Source organism: Macaca nemestrina, chromosome 10 (assembly GCF_043159975.1).
Source record: "Macaca nemestrina isolate mMacNem1 chromosome 10, mMacNem.hap1, whole genome shotgun sequence".
NCBI lineage: Eukaryota > Metazoa > Chordata > Mammalia > Primates > Cercopithecidae > Macaca > Macaca nemestrina.
The window spans coordinates 20938887-20959067 of record NC_092134.1 but is presented as its reverse complement, the minus strand read 5'-3'; the positions used below and the strand labels follow the sequence as shown (position 1 = coordinate 20959067).

The 20181-nt window shown below is 42.1% G+C and overlaps 1 protein-coding gene across 7 annotated transcripts in view; it reads right to left on the bottom strand.

The window, feature by feature from the left end:
• LOC105493730 (HECT domain E3 ubiquitin protein ligase 4) overlaps positions 1-20181 on the bottom strand; it is a 226418-nt gene that overhangs the window by 133212 nt on the left and 73025 nt on the right. For all 7 annotated transcript variants that reach the window (XM_071071035.1, XM_071071036.1, XM_071071040.1 and 4 more), the window contains exons 5-7: positions 18131-18239; positions 17324-17462; positions 14680-14850 (exon numbers count right to left, since the gene is read on the bottom strand). In XM_071071035.1, the coding sequence (XP_070927136.1) occupies positions 14680-14850; positions 17324-17462; positions 18131-18239 (419 nt within the window). The remainder of the gene's footprint in view (positions 1-14679; positions 14851-17323; positions 17463-18130; positions 18240-20181) is intronic.

Sequence of the window (20181 nt, the reverse complement as noted above, 5' to 3'; positions counted from 1 at the left end):
AGCCATCATCACACCACTGCACTCCAGCCTGAGTGACAGAGTGAGAGCTAGTCTCAAAAAAAAAAAATCAATCAATCAATCAATCATAGGCTCTAGAAAATAATTTTTTTAATTAGCTGGTCATGGTGGCAGGTGCCAGTGGTCCCAGCTGTGAGGGAGGCGGAGGTGAGAAGATCGCTTGAGCCTGCAAGGTTCTAGGCTGCAGTGAACTGTGATCACACCACTCCACTCCAGCCTGGGCAAAAGAGCAACACTCTGTCTCAAATAATAATAATAATAATAAAATATAATAAAGAAATCAGGCCGGATGCGGTGGCTCACACTTGTAATCATAACATTTTGGGAGGCTGAGAAGGACAGATCCCATGAAGTCGGGAGTTTGAGACAAGCCTGACCAACATGGTGAAACCCTGTCTCTACTAAAAATACAAAAATTAGCTGGGCATGGTGGCGCATGCCTGTAGTCCCAGCTACTCAGGAGGCTGAGGCAGGGGAATCATTTGAACCCGGTAGGTGAAGGCTGTGGTGAGCCAAGATCTCACCATTGCACTCCAGCCTGAGCAACAAGAGCAAAATTCTATCTCAGAAAAAGAACAAAAAAAAAGAAACAAATCACAGATAGTTTTGGATGCTGCATGATACCACTGGGATCAATAAAAGGATTTGTCACCAATTTTTAAAAGAATATATCCTGAATCTGTTCACTTTTTACCACCTCCATCATTACTTCACCTTCAGTCCAACACATTATTATCTTTCACCTGGTCTGTGGCAATAGCTTCCTACTAATCCCATTCTTGCCCCCTTCTCGCAAGGTACATTCTTTTAAAAAATGTTTCATTACAAAATTTTTCTTAATACTAAAATATACACAAAAAGAACTAGTAATATCCACTTAGATATTATCTAAGTGTAATTAGATATTATCTAATAAGTAATATCCACTCTAGATACAACAGTTATCAAGATTTTGACATATTTGCTTCATCTCTCCCAGGCATTGTCATTTCACCCCCACATATTTCAGTGTATATCACTATAAAATATAGATATTTTCTTTAATAACTACAATGTAATCACACTTATTATTAGCAATAATTCTTGACATCATCTAATATTGAGTCCATAATTCAATTTCCCCAATTTTCTCAAAAATACTTTTTACAGGCCAGGTGCAGTGGCTCAAGTCTGTAATCCTAGCACTTTGGGAGGCTGAGGTGGGAGGGTCACTTGAGCCCAGGAGTTCAAGGACAACCTAGGCAACATAGTGAGACCCCATCTTTAAAAAAAAGAAAAAAGAGCCGGGCATGGTGGCTCACACCTGCAGCACTTTGGGAGGGTGAGGCGGGCAGATCACGAGGTCAGGAAATCGAGACCATCCTGGCTAACACAGTGAAACCCCGTCTCTACTAAAAATACAAAAAATTAGCCAGGCGTGGTGGTGGGTGCCTATAGTCCCAGCTACTTGGGAGGCTGAAGCAGGAGAATGGCGTGAACCCGGGAGGCTGAGCTTGCAGTGAGCCGAGATTGCGCCACTGCACTCCAGCCTGGGCGACAGAGCGTCACTCCATCTCAAAAAAAAAAAAAAAAGGAAAAAGGAAAAAAAATACTTTTTAGAGTTGGCAGTTGGTCTGTTTGATTCAGGAACCAAACAAGATACAACCTAGACATTATATACATTTGGTTTGTCTCTTTAAATCTCTTCTGGCTTTATTCTTTACCCCAAACCTACAATGAACCTTTAAAACAAGATCCCATCATCTTCCTGCTCAACACTTTCCAGGAGTCTCCCATATCACTTAGAATAATCTCCCATATCACTTTGCAAGGCCCTATAAGATATGGCCCTGGCTACCTCTCCAACTTCATCTGCCTTTACTCACTCTCGTCACTCCACTTGAGACACACAGACTTCTTGTTCTTCCTCAACATGCCAACCTCATGCCTATCTCAGGGGCCTCTGCACATGCCATTTCCTGTCTGTAATGTTCTTCTGCCAGATCTTTACATGGCTCATTCCTTTATTTTATTCAGGTGTCAATGCAAATACCACCTCCTTAGAAAGGCTCCCCTGATCATTACCTAGATTAGTCCTATACCAAACACACACTAAATCATTTTTTTATTGCTTTCCTTCATCTTCCTTTTTAATAGTTACCACTGCTTGAAACTGTGCTTCTGTCTCTTCCACTAGAATGTAAGCTCCATGAGGACAGATATCTCACTGTCTTTTCTATACTGTATCACCAGCTCCTAGGATACTACCTGGCATGTAGAAGGCCCTTTGTAATGTAGGAGATGAATGAATATGTGAAGACATAGCTACTTAAACTTGAGGCTACTGCATGAAGTGCCCAGAACTCACATCAGTAAGGCTGGATGAGAAGCTTCCATTTGTATACAGTGGATTAGGATTACTAGCATGCCACAAAATAAAAATGCCAGGAAAAAATCTTTTGGCCGGGCGCGGGGGCTCACACCTATACTATAATCCCAGCACTTTGGGAGACCGAGGCGGGCAGATCACAAGGTCAGGAGTTTAAGACCAGCCTGGCCAACATAGTGAAACCCCGTCTCTACTAAAAATACAAAAAATTATCCAGGGGTGGTGGCGGGCACCTGTAATCCCAGCTACTAGGGAGGCTGAGGCAGGAGAATTGTTTGAACTTAGGAGGCAGAGGTTGCAGTGAGCCAAGATCACACCACTGCACTCTAGCCCAGGCAATAATGCGAAACTCTGTGTAAAAAATAAAAAAATTTAAAAAATATTTCATGAGGGATGTTATTGAGGGAATTCAAATATCCAATGAGGGCCAGGCACAGTGGCTCACGCCTATAATCCCAGCACTTTGGGAGGCTGGGGTGGGTGGATCACTTGAGGTCAGGAGTTTGAGACCAGCCTGACCAACATGGTGAAATCCTGTCTCTATTAAAAATACAAAAGTTAGCTGGGCTTGGTGGTGGCACCTGTAATCCCAGCTACTCAGGAGGCTGAGACAGGAGAATCACTTGAACCAGGGAGGCGGAGGTTGTGGTGAGCCGAGATTGCACCATTGCACTCCAGCCTGGGCAACAGAGCAAGACTCCGTCTCAAAAAAAAAAAAATTAGCTGGGCGTGGTGGTGGTGGCTTGCGCCTGTAATCTCAGCTACTCGGGAGGCTGAGGCAGGAGGATTTATTGAACCTGGGAGACAGAGGTTGCAGTGAGCTGAGATCGTGCCACTGTACTCCAGCCTGGGTGACAGAACAAGATTCTATCTCAAAATCAATCAATCAATCCATCTTGCTTTAAAGTAGAATTTTACTTCAATAATAGAGCAAGGTACAGAAGAATGTGTATAATAAATCACCATTTGTGTAAAAAACAGAAAAGGAAAAACAAAATATATACATGCATTTGTTTGTATGTGCTCAGTCTGTGGAAGGATATAGAAGAAAATGCCAACCTCACTTGCCTCTGAGGAGGGAAACTGGGCTAGGAAGCAGAGTAGGTGACAGACTTTTGTACCTTCTGAGTTGTATAACTGTGAATATCATGTTAAAAATATTTTTAATTAAAACAACATAGCTATTACCAACCTTGAAGAGAAAGTTATCAGTACTTAGTTTTCTTTCTTTTTTTTTGTGGTGCTGGGGAGACAGGGTCTCACTCTGTCACCCAGGCTGGAGTGCAGTGGCGCAATCATAGCTCACTACAGTCTTGACCTTCTGGGCTCAAGCAATCCCCCTGCCTCAGCCCCCTAAGTAGCTGGGACTATAGTGCACCACCACACCTGGCTAATTTTTTTTTTATTTTTTGGAGAGATGAGGTCTCACTTTGTTGCTCAGACTGGTCTTCTTTTTTCTTTTCTTATAGGCCATGCTAATCTTTTCTGTATCTTTCCAATTTGGATGTCTGTGCTGCTGAAGTGAGCACTTATCAGTACTCCTAAGTATCGGAGTGAAATCATAATTCCCAGCAAATCTAATTCCTTCCAGTAATTATTATTAGCCACATCTATGTGACAAGTATCTATATTATTTAGAAACCAAGATTAATCATAACTCAGTAGAGAATTTCAGGGCTAGAACTCTATGAAACATTTCATCTAAAGCATCATTTCATAAAGTTTTTTGCCTGGTTTGGCCCAGCCAATCACAGGAGGTCTATGGCTAAGCCCTATCATTTGTGAATTTAGAAACAGGTGACTTTTTAAAATCTATTCAATAACTTAAATTTTTAAAGATGAGATTAAAATATTTCAAGGTTCCCACAGTCCATTCCATCATCCCCTTCCAATTTCTCTCCTGTTTTCACATCAAACCCCTGGAGAGAAAGATCTATTGTTCTCCATCTTATTCTCCCTACCTTACCCTCAACCAATTCCATCTGGTTGCCACTCCTATTATTCCCCAAAACAGCTCTTGTTAGCACTGCAACGGCCTCCATATTATAATTCAAAAGGCCTCTTTCAGTCTGACCTTGACTTCTCCAGCAGAATTCAATGCTGTTAAACAAGTTCTCCTTTTTATAAAAAATTCCTTTTTTAAAAGTTAATTTTTCTAAAGAGCCCATTGTTAAACTTTAAAAACACATGAAAAGATCAATGGTGGCAAGTAAGTCTTGCCCCAACCAGTTCCCTTCCCCAGGGAAACCAATGCCTCCAGTCTCTTGTGATGTTTCATCCATTCATTCATTTAGCAAACATTTAATAAGCATCTACTGTGTGCTGGGTACTATTCTAGCACCGGAGGGCACGGTGGCTCATATCTACAGCCACAGCACTTTGGGAAGCCAAGGCAGGCTGGACTACTTGAGTCCAGGAGTTCAAGGCTAGCTGGGGCAACATAGCGAAATCCCGTCTCAAAAAAAAAGAGAGAGAGAGAGAAACAAAAATCCCTTCGGTGCTGGAGCTGACATTCTAAGCAGGGGAGACAGTCAATAAAAAAGCAAATAAATGAGTAGTAAGAAGAAAACTAAAGCAGGGCAAAGAGGATAGGGAGGATTTTATTTTATACAAAATATTTCATATAGAATGGTCTTTTGTTTTACATGAAATATTTCGTACAGAAAAGTCTTTCTGGTAAGGTGATTTCTTTTTTTTGAGAGATAGGGTCTTGCTTTGTTACCCAGGCTGGAATGCAGTGGTGTAATCCTAGCTCACTACAGCCTTGGACTCCTGGACTGAAGTGACTGAAGTGATCCTTCTACCTCAGCAACTGGCTAATGGTAATTTTTTTTTTTTTAAATAGAGACAGGGCCTCACTTTGTTGCCCAGGCTGGTCTTGAACTCCTGGCTTCAAGTGATCTTCCTGTTTTAGCCTCCCAAAATGCTGAGATTATAGGCATGAGCCACTGTACCCGGCCCTCTTTTTCTTTTTTTTTGAGACAGGGTCTGTCTCACTCCACTGCCCAGGCTGTGTGCAGTGGTGTGACTGTACTTCTCTGCAGCCTTAAACTCCTGGGCTCAAGCAATCCTCCCACCTTAGCTCTCCAAATAGCTGGGACTACGGATGTGCACCATTAAACTAAAATATATATATATAAAAATATGTGTAGTGATGTGGTCTCACTCAGTTGCCTAGTCTGGTCTCAAATCCTTGGCCTCAAGCTATCCTCCCACCTTGGCCTCCCAAAGTGCTGGGATTACAGGTGTGAGCCACTGTGCCTGGCCTGATAAGGTTATATTTGAGCAGAGATATTTAAAAAGTGAGAGAAACAGCCATGTGGTTATCTATAGTCCAATATTCCAGCACAAGGGGACAGAGGGGGAACATACTTGGTGTGTGTGAGTAACATGGAGGAAGCATGGCTAAGTGGCATGAACAAGAAGGTATGGTAGGTGCAGAGGGTGTAGGTGCAGCAGGTGGTAGGTGCAGAGGGTGTAGGTGCAGTAGATGTAAGTGCAGTGGATGTAGGTGCATTGGATGTAGGTGCAGCAAGTGGTAAGTGCAGAGGGTGTAGGTGCAGTGGATGTAGGTGCAGAGGGTGTAGGTGCAGAGGGTGTGGGTACAGTGGATGTAGGTGCAGATGGTATAGGTGCAGACGGTATAGGTGCAGAGGGTGTAGGTGCAGTGGATGTAGGTGCAGAAAGTGTAGGTGCAGAGGGTGTAGGTGCAGTGGATGTAGGTGCAGATGGTGTAGGTGCAGAGGATATGGGTGCAGTGGATGTAGGTGCAGATGGTGTAGATGCAGACGGTGTAGGTGCAGAGGGTGTAGGTGCAGCAAGTGGTAACTGCAGAGGGTGTAGGTGCAGTGGATATAGGTGCAGATAGATGGTGTAGGTGCAGAGGGTATGGGTGCAGTGCATGTAGGTGCAGATGGTGTAGGTGCAGATGGTGTAGATGCTGACGGTGCAGGTGCAGAGGGTGTAGGTGCAGCAAGTGGTAACTGCAGAGGGTGTAGGTGCAGTGGATGTAGGTGCAGAGGGTATAGGTGCAGTGGATGTAGGTGCAGATGGTGTCGGTGCAGAGGGTATGGGTGCAGTGGATGTAGGTGTAGATGGAGACGGTATAGGTGCAGAGGGTGTAGGTGCAGCAAGTGGTAACTGCAGAGGGTGTAGGTGCAGTGGATGTAGGTGCAGAGGGTATAGATGCAGTGGATGTAGGTGCAGATGGTGTAGGTGCAGAGGGTATAGGTGCAGTGGATGTAGGTGTAGAAGGTGTAGGTGCAGTGGATGTAGGTGCAGATGGTGTAGGTGCAGAGGGTGTAGGTGCAGTGGATGTAGGTGCAGAAGGTGTAGGTGCAGTGGATGTAGGTGCAGAGGGTGTAGGTGCAACAGGTGGTAGGTGCAGTGGATGGCAGTACAGAGGGTGTAGGTGCAATGGGGGCCCAATCATTCAGCACCTCTATAGAAGTAATGGGATGGGATACATTTTGAAGATAGAGTAGACAGTATTTGCTGACTAGATATGGAATTTGGCAGGGGTAGGGGGAGAAGGCAGAGTCCAGAGTGACACCAAAGGTCTCTGGCGAACACTGGAAAGACACATGCTATTATCTGAAATGGGAAAGATTTTGGAAGGAGGAAATCTGAGCTAACCTCAGGAGTTTAGCTGGGGGCATATTTAGCTTGAGGTGACCATCAGATTTCCAACTGGGGAAGTCTAATATTCTGTGCACATGCAAGCAAACAGCCACATCAATATGCACCTAGAGTTTTGGTAGCAGGTTTTGGCTGAGAAGAAAATTTGAGCATCATCAACATATACGGGTGTTTGAGGCCACAAAACAAGAGGAGATCAACTAAGAAGTTAAGACAGTTGACAGAAGCAGACAGAGCGAGAGAAGAGGTCCTACAAATAAGACTCAGAAGGAAAAATCAGCAAGTAGAAGTATCATGGGGTGTCCACAGCTGAGCGAAAACAGTTTCAAGAATGGAGAAGTGATGAACCATGTCAAATAATAGTGGACCACTGAATTCAGTAATGTGGGAGCCACTGGTGAACTTCAGAGAACTGTTTGGTGGCATGACGAGGATGCATCAAGAGCGATGGGTTCAAGAGAAAATGGAAGGAGAGGAGGCAATGACAATGAAAATAAATGATTTCAAGAGTTTCACTATAATGGGGAGCCAAAAAAATAGAGTGCCTGGAGGTAGGCAGGAATCAGGAGAGTTGGCTTTGTTTTCTCAAGATGGGATATAGTCTAACGTATCTGTATGCTGTGGTGGACAATCCACTGAGAGAGGAAAAGTTGTTAACACAGAAGAAAGACAATTGCAGAAACATTCTGTCCCCTAGCCACTTTTATTACACAGCAGGTAGTGAATACACACAGTGTTCTGAGCCTAGCTTTCTGTACTAAACAATATCTCATGGAAATTAATCTACTTCATTCTAGGTAGATCTGCCTCGTACCTTTTTTAATTTTTAAAAAATTATATTAATTTTTTTTTTCTTAAGAGATGAGGTCTCACTATGTTGCATGTTGCCCAGGCTGGTCTCAAAATCCCAGACTCAAGCGATCCTCCCACCTTGAGCCTCCCAATGTGCTTGGATTGGCCAGGTGTGGTGAGTTATGCCTGTAATCCCAGCACTTTGGGAGGTCGAGCCGGGTGGATCACCTGGGATCCGGAGTTCAAGACCAGCCTGGACAACATGGTGAAACTCTGTCTCTACTAAAAATACAAAAATAGCCAGTGTGGTGGCAGGCGCCTGTAATCCCAGCTACTTGGGAGGCTGAGGTAGGAGAATCACTTGAACCTGGGAGGTGGTGGTTGCAATGAGCTGAGACAGTGCCACTGCACTCCAGCCTGGGTGACACAGCGAGACTCCATCTCAAAAAAAAAAAAAAAAGTGCTGGGGTTACAGGCATGACAACCATGCCCGGCTGCTGTATACTTTTAATGGCTACACAGTGTTCCATTCTGTGAAAGCACCATAGGCAGCAAGCCAGATATCTATGTTTAGCTTCCCAAGTTAACATTTTAGGAAAGTTGCTAAATTAGTGGCTGGGTGACACTTAAAAAGTTTTTTAATGATGAAAAACTTCAAACTTATGCAAAAAAAAGAATAGTACAATGAACCTCCATGTACCCATGATTCAGATTCAACTATTGCCACAGCTATTTAACCTATCCTCCTATTTTTTTTTTTTGTCAACTATTTTAAGGCGTATCCCAGACATCACGCAATTTCATTTCTGAATATTCTGAATACTTCACTAAGCATCTCTAAAAATATAGACATTTTCTTATATATTTCACCATCATACTTAAAAATTAGACTAAGTTCAGATGCAGGGACCTCACATCTGTAATCCTAACACTTTGGGAGACTGAGGCAGGAGGATCCAATAAGCCCAGAGTTCAACACCAGCCTGGAAAACATGGAGAAACTTCCCACCACCATCTCTACAGAAAATGCCAAAATTAGCCAGGCACAGTGGCATGTGCCTGTAGTCCCAGCTACTTGGGAGGCTGAGGTAGGAGGTTCACTTGAGCCCAGGTGTCTGAGGCTGCAGTGAGCCGAGATCTAGCCACTGCACTCCAGGCTGGGTGACAGAGAGACTCTGTCTCAAAAAACAAACAAACAAACAAACAAAGTAAACTAAGACTAAGCCCCTTGGTTTCATCTAATATTCCTAATACTTTCATATTCAAATTATCTCCAAAAAGATTTTTTTAATTGGTTTGTTTTATTCAGACTCTGAAAATTATTCAGAAATTGTTATTTTAATCTAGAGCAGGTTCCCTCCTCCCCGACTTTTTATTTCACGCCACAGGCAGGGATTGTTTTTTAATTGTTCTACAAGGCAGGTATCAGCTTTTGATTATATAACTATATGTCTAAATATATCTGTATGTTGTCTTCATAGTTGATTGACACGTTGGTTGAATATGTACTTCTAGGTTGAAAAATAATTTCTGGCAGGAGGCAGGGGACGCTGAACATTAAAAAGGAAGATCCAAGGCCGGGCGCGGTGGCTCAAGTCTGTAATCCCAGCACTTTGGGAGGCCGAGATGGGCGGATCACGAGGTCAGGAGATCGAGACCATCCTGGCTAACACGGTGAAACCCCGTCTCTACTAAGAAATACAAAAAATAGCCGGGCGAGGTGGCAGCGCCTGTAGTCCCAGCTACTCGGGAGGCTGAGGCAGGAGAATGGCGTGAACCCGGGAGGCGGAGCTTGCAGTGAGCTGAGATCCGGCCACTGCACTCCAGCCTGGGCTACAGAGCGAGACTCCGTCTCAAAAAAAAAAAAAAAAAAAAAAAAGGAAGATCCAACGCCAGGCACAGTGGCTCACGCCTGTAATTCCAGCACTTTGGGAGGCCAAGGGGGTGGATCACTTGAGGTCAGGAGTTTGAGACCAGGCTGGCCAACATGGTGAAACCCCATCTCTGCTAAAAATACAAAAATTAGCTGGGCATGATGGCCTGTAGTCCCAGCTACTAGGGAGGCTGAAGCTGGAGAATTACTTCAGCCTGGGAGGTGGAGGTTGCAATGAGCCAAGATCATACCATTGCACTCCAGCCTGAGTGACAGAGGAATATTCCATCTCAAAAATAAATAAATAAATAAAAGAAACAAACAAACAAACAAAAACAATTTCCCTCAGAATTTTGAAAGTACTGCTCCATTTTTGCATCCAGGAATGCTACTTGACAGCCTGGTGCTTTTCGAATTGCTCAACATTTGTGTATATATATATTTTTAATTTCTAGAAGCTTTAGAATCCTCTTTTATGCTTGGTAATCTGCAATTTCATGATGGTGTGGGCATTTTGCATTCACTGTGTCAGATACCTTTTAATCCAGATGCCAACATCCTTCGGTCTGAAATCTTTCCTGTATTGTTTCTTTTTTTTTTTTTTTTTTCTTTCTGAGACAGGTTCTCACTCTGTCACTCAGGCTGGAATGCAGTGGTGCAATCACAGCTCACTGCAGTCTTGACCTCCAGGGCTCAAGCAATCCTCCCGCCTCAGCCTCCCGAGTAGCTACGACTACAGCAGTGTGCCATCATGCCTGAATAATCTAAAAAAAAATGTGTAGAGGTAGCATCCCACTATGTTGCTCAGGCTGGTCTTGAACTTCTTGGCCCTACTAGCATTATAGGCATGAACTACTGTACCCAGCCTGTATTACTTCTTTTTTTTGAGATGGAGTCTCGCCCTGTTGCCCAGGCTGGAGTGCAATGGCATGATCTCAGCTCCGCCTTGGGGGAGCCTCCCAGGTTCAAACTATTCTCCTGCCTCAGTCTCCTAGTAGCTGGGCTTTACAGGTGTCCATTACCATGCCCAGCTAATTTTTGTATTTTTAGTAGGGTCAGGGTTTCACCATGTTGGCCAGGCTGGTCTCGAACTCCCGACCTCGTGATCTGCCCACCTCAGCCTCCCAAAGTGTTGGGATTACAGGTGTGAGCCACCGCACCCAGACTCCCGCCTATATTATTTCTTCATCATGTCATCCTCTTTATTTTCTGTTCTTTTTGGAACTCCTATTAGCAAGACTTTAGATGGATGGCTCCACACATCTTTTATCTTTTCTCTCATATTTACTGTTATCTACTTGTCCTTTCTCAAATATTTCTTAACTCTTTTACTAATTTTCAAATTTGGATAATCATAGTTTTAATTTTCTCATTCCCTGATAATTCCTTTTTGAGGCATCCTTTCCTGTTTTATAATATGAATGCAATATCTTCACATATCTCACAGAGCAATTAGTGCTTATGTGAAGTTTTAGTCTATTTCTTCAGCTAGCTGGTTTTTTTTTTTTTCTTAAGGAAAATTTGTATTATTTTAATTTTATATACAGAAAACTCAACAGTATGCGTTTAACCCAGTTTAGTGGCAAGTTCTTTAGCCTTTGCCTTTTCGAGCTTGGCGATGGAAGCCACAGACTTGGGACCCAAGATACTGCCTCCCCAGTGACAGCGGATCTCATTGTATCTGCCGTTGTCATTGGTCCTGATAGCTTCCACCAGCTTAGCCAAAGCTCCTTTGTCTTCCAAGTTCACCTGTGTGAAGGCGACAGTGGTATAGGTCTTCTGTGGACTAGACGGCCCAGTCTTCCCTTCCCCTTGATAATGCAGTAAGGGACCCCATTTTACAACACAGGGCAGGCAAGAAGACAACCAGCTCGAAGGAATCCACGTTGTGTGCAATCACCACCAGCTGAGCTTTCTTGTTCTCTACCAAGGTGGCAGGTGGTCTCTTAGTGGGGATGTCCCCTTTGCCAACAGCTCTCTTCTCAGCCTGGGCCAACAGCCTCTGCTTCTTCTCTTGCTTTGTCTCTGGTCTGTACTTGTGGGCCAGCTTAAGCAGCTGAGTAGCTGTTTGGCAGTTCAGGGTCTGGGTGAACTGGTTAATCGCAGGAGGCACTTTCAGCTGCTTATAGAGGATGGCTCTCTGCCGCTGCAACCTGACATAGCAGGCCATTTCACAAAGTAGGTGAGGTCTCTTTTGGGCTGAATGTCCTGTCCAATGCCAAAATTCTTAGGCCTTTTTTCAAAATTCACCACTTTCTTGGCCTCCCGCTTCTTCACAACAGCAGGGGCCAGAGCCACCTTCCCCGCCTTGGCCTTCTTTCGTTTCAGCATCTTGGGTGGCGGGAGACCAGTTAGCTGTTTTTTAACTTTTTCTCATTTTTAACCTTCATATTAGAAGCTTTCCTCACTTTTCTAGTAATCCTTGGTAGTCTGCTCTTTTTGTTTAATTTTAAAACTTTTTATTAGGGAAAATTTTCAATATACACAAAAGAAGAAAGAATAGAATAATGAGCTTCCTATGTGCTGAACCCCTGGCTTCAATCATTAGCACTATTTTTTTTAACCCATTTGCCTCCCCTCCACACACATACCTCTCCAAAGTTTGGAATTTTGTTTGTTTGGGTTTTTATTTTGTCTGCTCTTTTTTTTAACAGTTCAGCACTAATCAGGAATTCTGTGGACAGGGTTGAGGCTTGCTTGCTGGAAGACATCACTTATGGGTGATTCACCAGAGAGGCAAGTCTTTTCCCTTAGATGACCCCAACATCAGTATGAGAGGTCTTTTTTCAAACAGGGTCATTCAGTTTCTTCAGAAAATAACTAAGTCTTGGGCCTGGACAGCTAGCATCTGAATGCAAATGTGTGAACAGGAAGGGGGCCTGCAGGCCCTTATGTAAACTCTTTCTACCACCTTGTCTCACAATGGCTCTGCACCACATCTGATCTCCCAGTTGCTAAGATGCTCTAAGGTTGGTGGGGTGAGTCATCTCTCTTCCTCTGGTATTCCCCTAAATGTATACTTGGCTTTCTCCACAAAGAAGTATGAGAAAGGGCACTACACTCTCCATCTTATCTTCTAAAGTAGGGGGATAAGAGATACTGCCTAGAGTTCATGAACAAGAAATAAAGGTTTAACTGTAAATTACAAAGATAACTAAAAGAAAAACTAAAACAAAGGAAATCAATATGCTAGGTGGAATCAGAAAAGAAAGAGGGAGGCCAGGTGTGGTGGCTCAGGCCTGTTATCCTAGCACTTTGGGAGGCTGAGGCATGCTGATCACTTGAGCTCAGGAGTTCGAAGCCAGCCCAAGCAACATGGTGAAACCCTGTCTCTACAAAAAAACACAAAAATTAGCTGGGTGTGGTCATGCACAGCGAAGTCCCAGCTACTTGGGAGGCTGAGGTGGGAGGATGAGGTGTACCAGAGCACCGTCATCTCAGACAAACACTGCCACTTTAAGTTCCAGCTCCCTTTTTAAAACTCCTGGGCTCAAGAGATCCTTCCATCTCAGCCTCCCAAGCACTGGGATTACAGGCATGAGCCACTGTGCTCAGCCAAGACCTAAATGAAAATTCCTTAAACAGCTGGTAAGTCTGTTTAAAAACCAATTTGAAAAAAAAAAAAAAGCTTTTCTGACAATTACGAACACATGTTCAATCTCTAGCAGACCAATTCAAAGATTCTCTCTGGCAGGGACATTTTATAAGATAATGGTTAGAGGACACTGTGAGATTCACTAGGAAAAGAACATGCACAGTTAAAGGTTACAAGACTCCTGACTGATAGTCTGCTGTTGGGTTGGATGACTGGTTTCCCAGAACATGTTTTAATCCTGTTATAATTTATTAGAAAATTGCTTTGGTTTTTTTTTTTTTTTTTTTTAAAGGAATGCTAATTTCTTCCCAAAAGGAGACTGTAAATTATCTCATGAAAAAAAGTTTTGTCACAGACCTGGCTTGGGGCAATTTGTTCTTTTGTAAGTCTCTACAAATACTACCTAGACCAGCTCTGTCCAATAGAACATTCTTCATGATGGCAATGGTCTATATCTTTGCTGTTTAACGAAGAAGCCACTAGCCATATGGCTACTGAGCACTTGAACTGTGGCTAATAGAGCTAAGCCACTCCAGTTTTAATTTTATTAAATTTCAAATGAAATTTAAATAGCAACGTATGGCTAGCGGCCACTGTGCAGGATGGTGTGGATCTAAAGTGCCGTGGCTACCAGCTGCTCCTTACCCCAAGCCCTCCTCCTCTCTCTGCATTCCAGCCACTCTGGCCCACTTTTTCTCCCTAAAACATGCTGGCTCCTGCCACAGACACTTTGCATGTGTGGTCTCCTCTTCCTGAAATGTTCTTCCCTCACCTACTCCCCAGCCTCTTCATCTGGTACACGACTACTTTTCCTTCACTAACTAGGATTATCTTGTGCATTTATTTGCTCACTTGTTTATGGTTAATCTTTATGTCTCTCCACCACCATCACCCCAACCCACCCAACTCTGGGGCCTGAATACACATCACATTTGGGCAAGAACCCTGCCCACCCTGTACTCCCACCAACTAGATAGAACACACTTGGCTCTCAGTGAGCATTTGGCTAATATCCAAAAGGTAAATGACACGTCACAATGTTGTTATCTCTCTGAGAGACTCCCAATTTCTATCTGTGACCCATTCTTGCTACTCTAATGTTGTCCCACATTTCCAACAGCCCGTGAGCATTTCTACTTAAATACCCTGCTGTCTACACATTAAATAATGTTATCTCCAGTCACCAGATTAACCTTCAGAAAGTTTGGCTCTACTTACGTCATATGACTCCAAACAAAGAAACCTTCAAAGGCATCTAAGAGAAAAATCAATTTTAAGGAAACACTGAACACACTATACATGCTGCAAGGTTCTTAGGCCCTTTGCACACCAATATAAAAAGAAAGCAAACAGAAATGTTTCTGCAAAGACACAAGCGAGAAAGTTCAAACTTACCACAAGTTCAAAAATGTCCATGAAGACAGAATGTCCCTTTGGTGTTTTCTCATTCAGGCTGGCAGGAGACCAGATCCAATAGAAGTAAGTGCCATCTGAAGACAGGTGCACAGTGCTCATGGTGCTGCCAATGGGGAGGTGATTGGCTGGCATTGGCACCACCTGGCACACCTGGGCATGAAAGGGAGGAAATCTCCATTAGAGCCACTTATAAATTCTGATTAATCCTATCAGCTCATCATGAATGCCATTATGTCCAAGGTGAGAATTCACTAGGCTTTCTGGTCAAAATAGAATGGATATTTATCTCTAAGAATAATATACACAAATTACATAGCAAAAATATGAAAGTTCATACAATGGGCAATGCAGATGAAAAGGTTCTTGGGATTAATTCAAATTATTTTTTAATAGGAAAAAGTATTTACTAAACACTTTGAATCTGTTATGCATATGTGTTGTATCTAACACTTATTAAAAACAAAGTTTTAGAGAAGCAGTACTTTCTGAAATTTCTTTAGTAAATGAAATTAAGATAATTTTATTTAAAGGACAAGAACTGTGTCTTGTTCACCTCTATATCTCCAGTACCTAATGGAAAGCCTAACTCAAAGTTATTTAATGAATATGGAAAGAAGGAAAAAAAGACAGCAAAAGAAAGCCAAGAGGAAAAGCTGAGAAGAGGGAGAAGGAGAAACAAAGTAAAAAATATAAAGGACCACGACAGATCCTAACTTAGCACAGAAGGGCTTACTGAAATGCACCAAGTCCATCAGGAAGAAAAAAGAAACACCAATTCTGTATATTAAACATGAAGGCACGTGTTTCTAATATTAAACATCCTTCTGTTTCAGCATAATGAATAAGCTTTGCATCATTTCACGTTAAATGTGTAGCTACATACTAATTTTTACTGCCAAAGATAAGCACTTAAAATGATGGAACATTAGGACCACAAAAACCTGCTGGCTAGGTTTAAAAAAAAAAAAAATCCAGAAATAGAAGAGCTGAGAAACTCAAAATAAAAATAATTAGAGAAGGTCAGATGCCTTCAGAGAACAGAAGAACAGTGTTCAATTCCCCATTACTTTGGGAGGGGGCACTAGTTTTCCCATGGCTATCTCTGACCCCTCAAGTGATTTCACATGAACTTTTTTCCAGACCTGTTTTGTCTAGCTCAAAAGTAAAAACTCATTTAGTTGATGTAACCATACTTTGAACCTACAGTGCCAGGAAGACTAGAAAGTTGACAGCTACTAATTGGCCTGTGTTATCCCCAAAGTGCTCCATTCCAATGCACATATCTAGTTTGTGACCTACAGCCCTGCTTTCCTGGACAGTGTCAAAGTTTCTGCAACAACACTGAGGAACCCGGAATTACTTCAAATGTAAACCATGTTCTGAGATTTAACATCTGTTTAACTTCCAGTCTTATAACTTCTATTTCAAATGAGTATGAGACATTCTCATCTGACTGTACTTGTGACAAGAAATTAGGTTAATTGGGCATCTATTTGTTAATTTGTTCATTTTATTCATCCAACAATTATTGAGCACCTACTATTGTGCTCTGGAGATGACAGTGGTGAACAAGACTCAGTCCCTGTTCTCTAGGACAGGCAGTTGAGTGACAAGAAGAAATGTAACATTACACTTAATTTCTAGATATGACTACTCTCTGAGCACTCCACAGATGCCACCTCTAATCATTTAATCCAACTTTGTTTGAAAGGCAGAAAGTTGCAGTGTAAAGAGTTCAAACTCCTGGGCAGAGAACCAAAGGTTCAAGTTCTGGTGCTGCTACTATTGGCTGTATGGCCTTAGGCAAGTTACTTAACCTCTCTGAGCTGTATTCTTTCACTCAACAATAAACATTTACTGAATGCTTACTAGGTGCCTAGACTCAGTTGCCTTATCTGTAAGATAAACCTACATAGTAATGCCTCACAGGTAGGAAGAGGAAGAGTAGGTAAATTGCCTAGGCCAGGGCCTAGCAAATAGGAGATACTGAGGAATGGTAGTTACCATCATTGTTGTTATTATCAGTCAAATGTCAGGTACTGTGTTATGTTCTAGGGATATACAGATGAGTAGGACAGGGTCCATACCTAAAGGTGTGCATGGTCAGTGAAGTCTGACAGAAAAGCAGGTAACTGCAGTGTAAGATAGCAAGTGCCATAGCAGAGTGCTTACAAGAGCACTAAAGCCAAGCTCTCAATCCCTAGCACACAATTATTTTACTCTATACTCATTTCAAAGCTCCCTTTCCCACAGAGAGGCTGTTTAGAACAAATTGAATAAGGAAATGATGCCTTCCCAAAATAGATCTCGTTCAAAAAAAGAAAAAAAAAAAAAAAAAAGCTAGTATTTATACCATCTTTGACTGTTTAGAATTTTTTCTTAATTATAAAAAAAAGTTTGTTGTAGGCTGTAGAACCTTAGAGAACACATTCACTCAGTTCATATGGGAAAAGTCTAAGACATTAAATAAAAAGCAGAATGCCCAAACTATAACAATTAAAAGGATGCCACTCTGGGAGGAAAATATACCAACTGTATTATTATTACTTCTGATGATGTCAGGAACGAACTTTATTGCCTCTAAAATATATATATTTTTTAAATGCCTTGGTTTTCTGTTTACCTGAAGGGTGTTCTGGTCAATGACCTGGAAAAGGGAGTGAGGTTTATTATCGAAAGAGACAGGCCGGTGGAGAAGACTGCCACTGCCAAAAGCCACCCATCCTGGTTCCAACTCCTCATTCCGGCAGTACACAAAGCCTCTGTGGAAGGAAACGGAGCACAGGCTGAATCACCCGGCTATGTCGGAACCTCACACAAGCTACAACAGACACAAACAACATTTTTGACCTAATTTTAAAAAATGATTAAGTATGTAGAACATCTGAAGGAAAGTGAATGTATTACATCAATTTGAGGACTGCAAAACGATAGCAAATATTGACTTTCCACAATAACTTAGAGGGGAGAAAAAGTTGGGGGAAAAGATCTAAATGTATACAAGGCTCTCAAACTGCAGTTTCTTTTGGCAACAGTTTATAGATCTTATATCCCAACTGAAAATCACTTGCCAATCCAATGTCAAACCTAAGTTCAAAGAGACTTAAGTAGAAAAATGTCCACTTATCAACATGGAGAAGTCACTGATATTGTTACAAAAATACTGATCACAGAGGACTTTCTGGCTGGAAACAATGATCTTAGGGCTACCAAACTCTTCTGGGCCAAAACAAGGCTAAAATGCATTAACAGAACAAGATGGGGAAAGGTGGCAATAAGAGAAGATTGGAATTATTTGAATTAGTTCAGACTTGTTATTTAGTTACTAGTCTATGGGGAGTCGGAATTTACCCCCAGTGTCTTCTTCAGAGATTTATGTAAAGAGGAAAATGTTCCAGCCCAATCATTTAGGAAGTTCCATGCAACTGACCTGAGAGTACCATGTAATCCAGACCCCAATTTGCTTACTCCTCTTCCAACTGAGTTAGTAGTATACAGGTAAAGACCGTCTGCCGTGAGACAGCGTCCCAAGTCAGCATCTGAAATCGTTTTTTCACAGGTAAATTATATATATGTTTTTTCAATTGGAATTATAAACATGCTTTTTCTAATGAAAAAGCCATTAGGAGGTTAAATGAAAGATTACCTCTCACTTCTAAAATAAGAGCTTCAGTGTGACTTTCAGGGAAGATGGCTTGAACCCCCAAATCAAACATCCAAAATGCATGTGGACCACGGACCAAAATAAGGTCAGATAGTTACCAGCAGGGGAATGTGGTTTAGCCCACCAAATGTTTTTCTTTCTTTTTTTTTTTGAAAAGCTTGTACTGAGTCAAGTCATTCCTAATTCTAATTTGAAATGACTAATCCTAATTCTAATTTGAAATGACTAAGAATACAGTACAACACTTTTATTAGTAATTGCATAGTAAGAGAGGCATGAGCTCTTATGAGCTCAGTAAGTGACTCTGAATCTCTTTGAACATCAGTTTCTTCATCTGTAAGATGTGGATAATAATAAGTACCTCAAGGGTTACAGTGATGGCCAGATGAGATAATAGAGGTAAATACATCTATACTGCTCTCTGATGCAAAGCCAGTATTCCATAAATGGCAAATGAAATTGTGTTAATATACTAATGATATACACTAAATTAAAATCTGCTTCTGTAGATTTTCCATTCAGAGATCCTAATTTTAGTCTCTGGAGGGACGCAGCACAAAAGTTTAATATCTTTTCTATTTTAAAACAGCAATATGTTTCCCCTTAGCTCTGTCTTCCTCAATCTAAAACAGTATCTCTCTGTATGATAGTAATTGGTTTAGTAACTCATATTCCAAAGAATTTGCCTTAAAATAGAGCTTATGGATAAAACCTTCAGTGTTTAATTTCATAATCATTCTGCTCACTATGTTTAAGTGGGGTCTTTCCACCTGAAGCATGCCATTTTAGCTGGAGGAAATGCAATGTCACACCATCAAATTAGTACTAAAAATGCTATTAGCTTAAAAATTCAGTCTACTAATCTGAGACAACTGGGACCTGTACCTATTGGTTCCTCAATAAAAAAATTCGTTAAAGTGGGTAACCATTTTTAAAACACTAATTTCACACCTTAAACATTGTAATTTAAAGCTCATAGACTACATTTATTCCTCAATCTTTAGATTAAGGCCCAAGGCCTTCTGGGTATGGCTCTGTCGAGGGGCAGAAGTGAAAAGGACAAACAAAACAAGATTGGCCAGGAGTAGATACTTGTTGAAGCTGAGTAATGAGTACACAGGGCTTATTATAGTGTTCTCTCAACTTCAGTCAAATGTAGAATGTTCCAATATTACAAGTTACATTGCAGCTGGGCACGGTGGCTCATGTCTGTAATCCCAACACTTTGGGAGGCCAAGGCAGGCAGATCACCTGAAGTCAGGAGTTCAAGACCAGTCTGGCCAACATGGCGAAACCCCATCTCTACTAAAAACACACAAATTAGCCAGGCATGGTGGTGGGCACTTGTAATCCCAGCTACCATGGAGGCTGAGGCAGGAGAATCGCTTGAACCTGGGAGGCAGGGGTTGTAGTGAGCCAAGATCGCGCCATTGCACTCTAGCCTGGGCGACGAGAGCGAACCTCCATCTCAAAAAAAAAAAAAAAATTACGTAAATTAGTCTAAAAACTATTATAAGAAAAACAGGCCAGGTGCCGTGGCTCGCACCTGTAATCCTGGCACTTCAGGAAGCAGAGGTGATGGGAGGATGGCTTGAGCCTAGGAGTTAAAGACCAGCTTGGGCAACAAAGTGAGATCCTAGTCTCTACATAAACAAACAAACAAACAAACAAAGAAATAAATAATCCAGGCCTGTTGGTGTGTGCCTGTGGTCCCAGCTACCTAGAAGGCTAAGGTGGAAGGATGGCTTGAGCCTGGAAAGCCGAGGCTGCAGTTGTGATTGCACCACTGCACTCCAACTTGGGCAATAGAGCAAGAC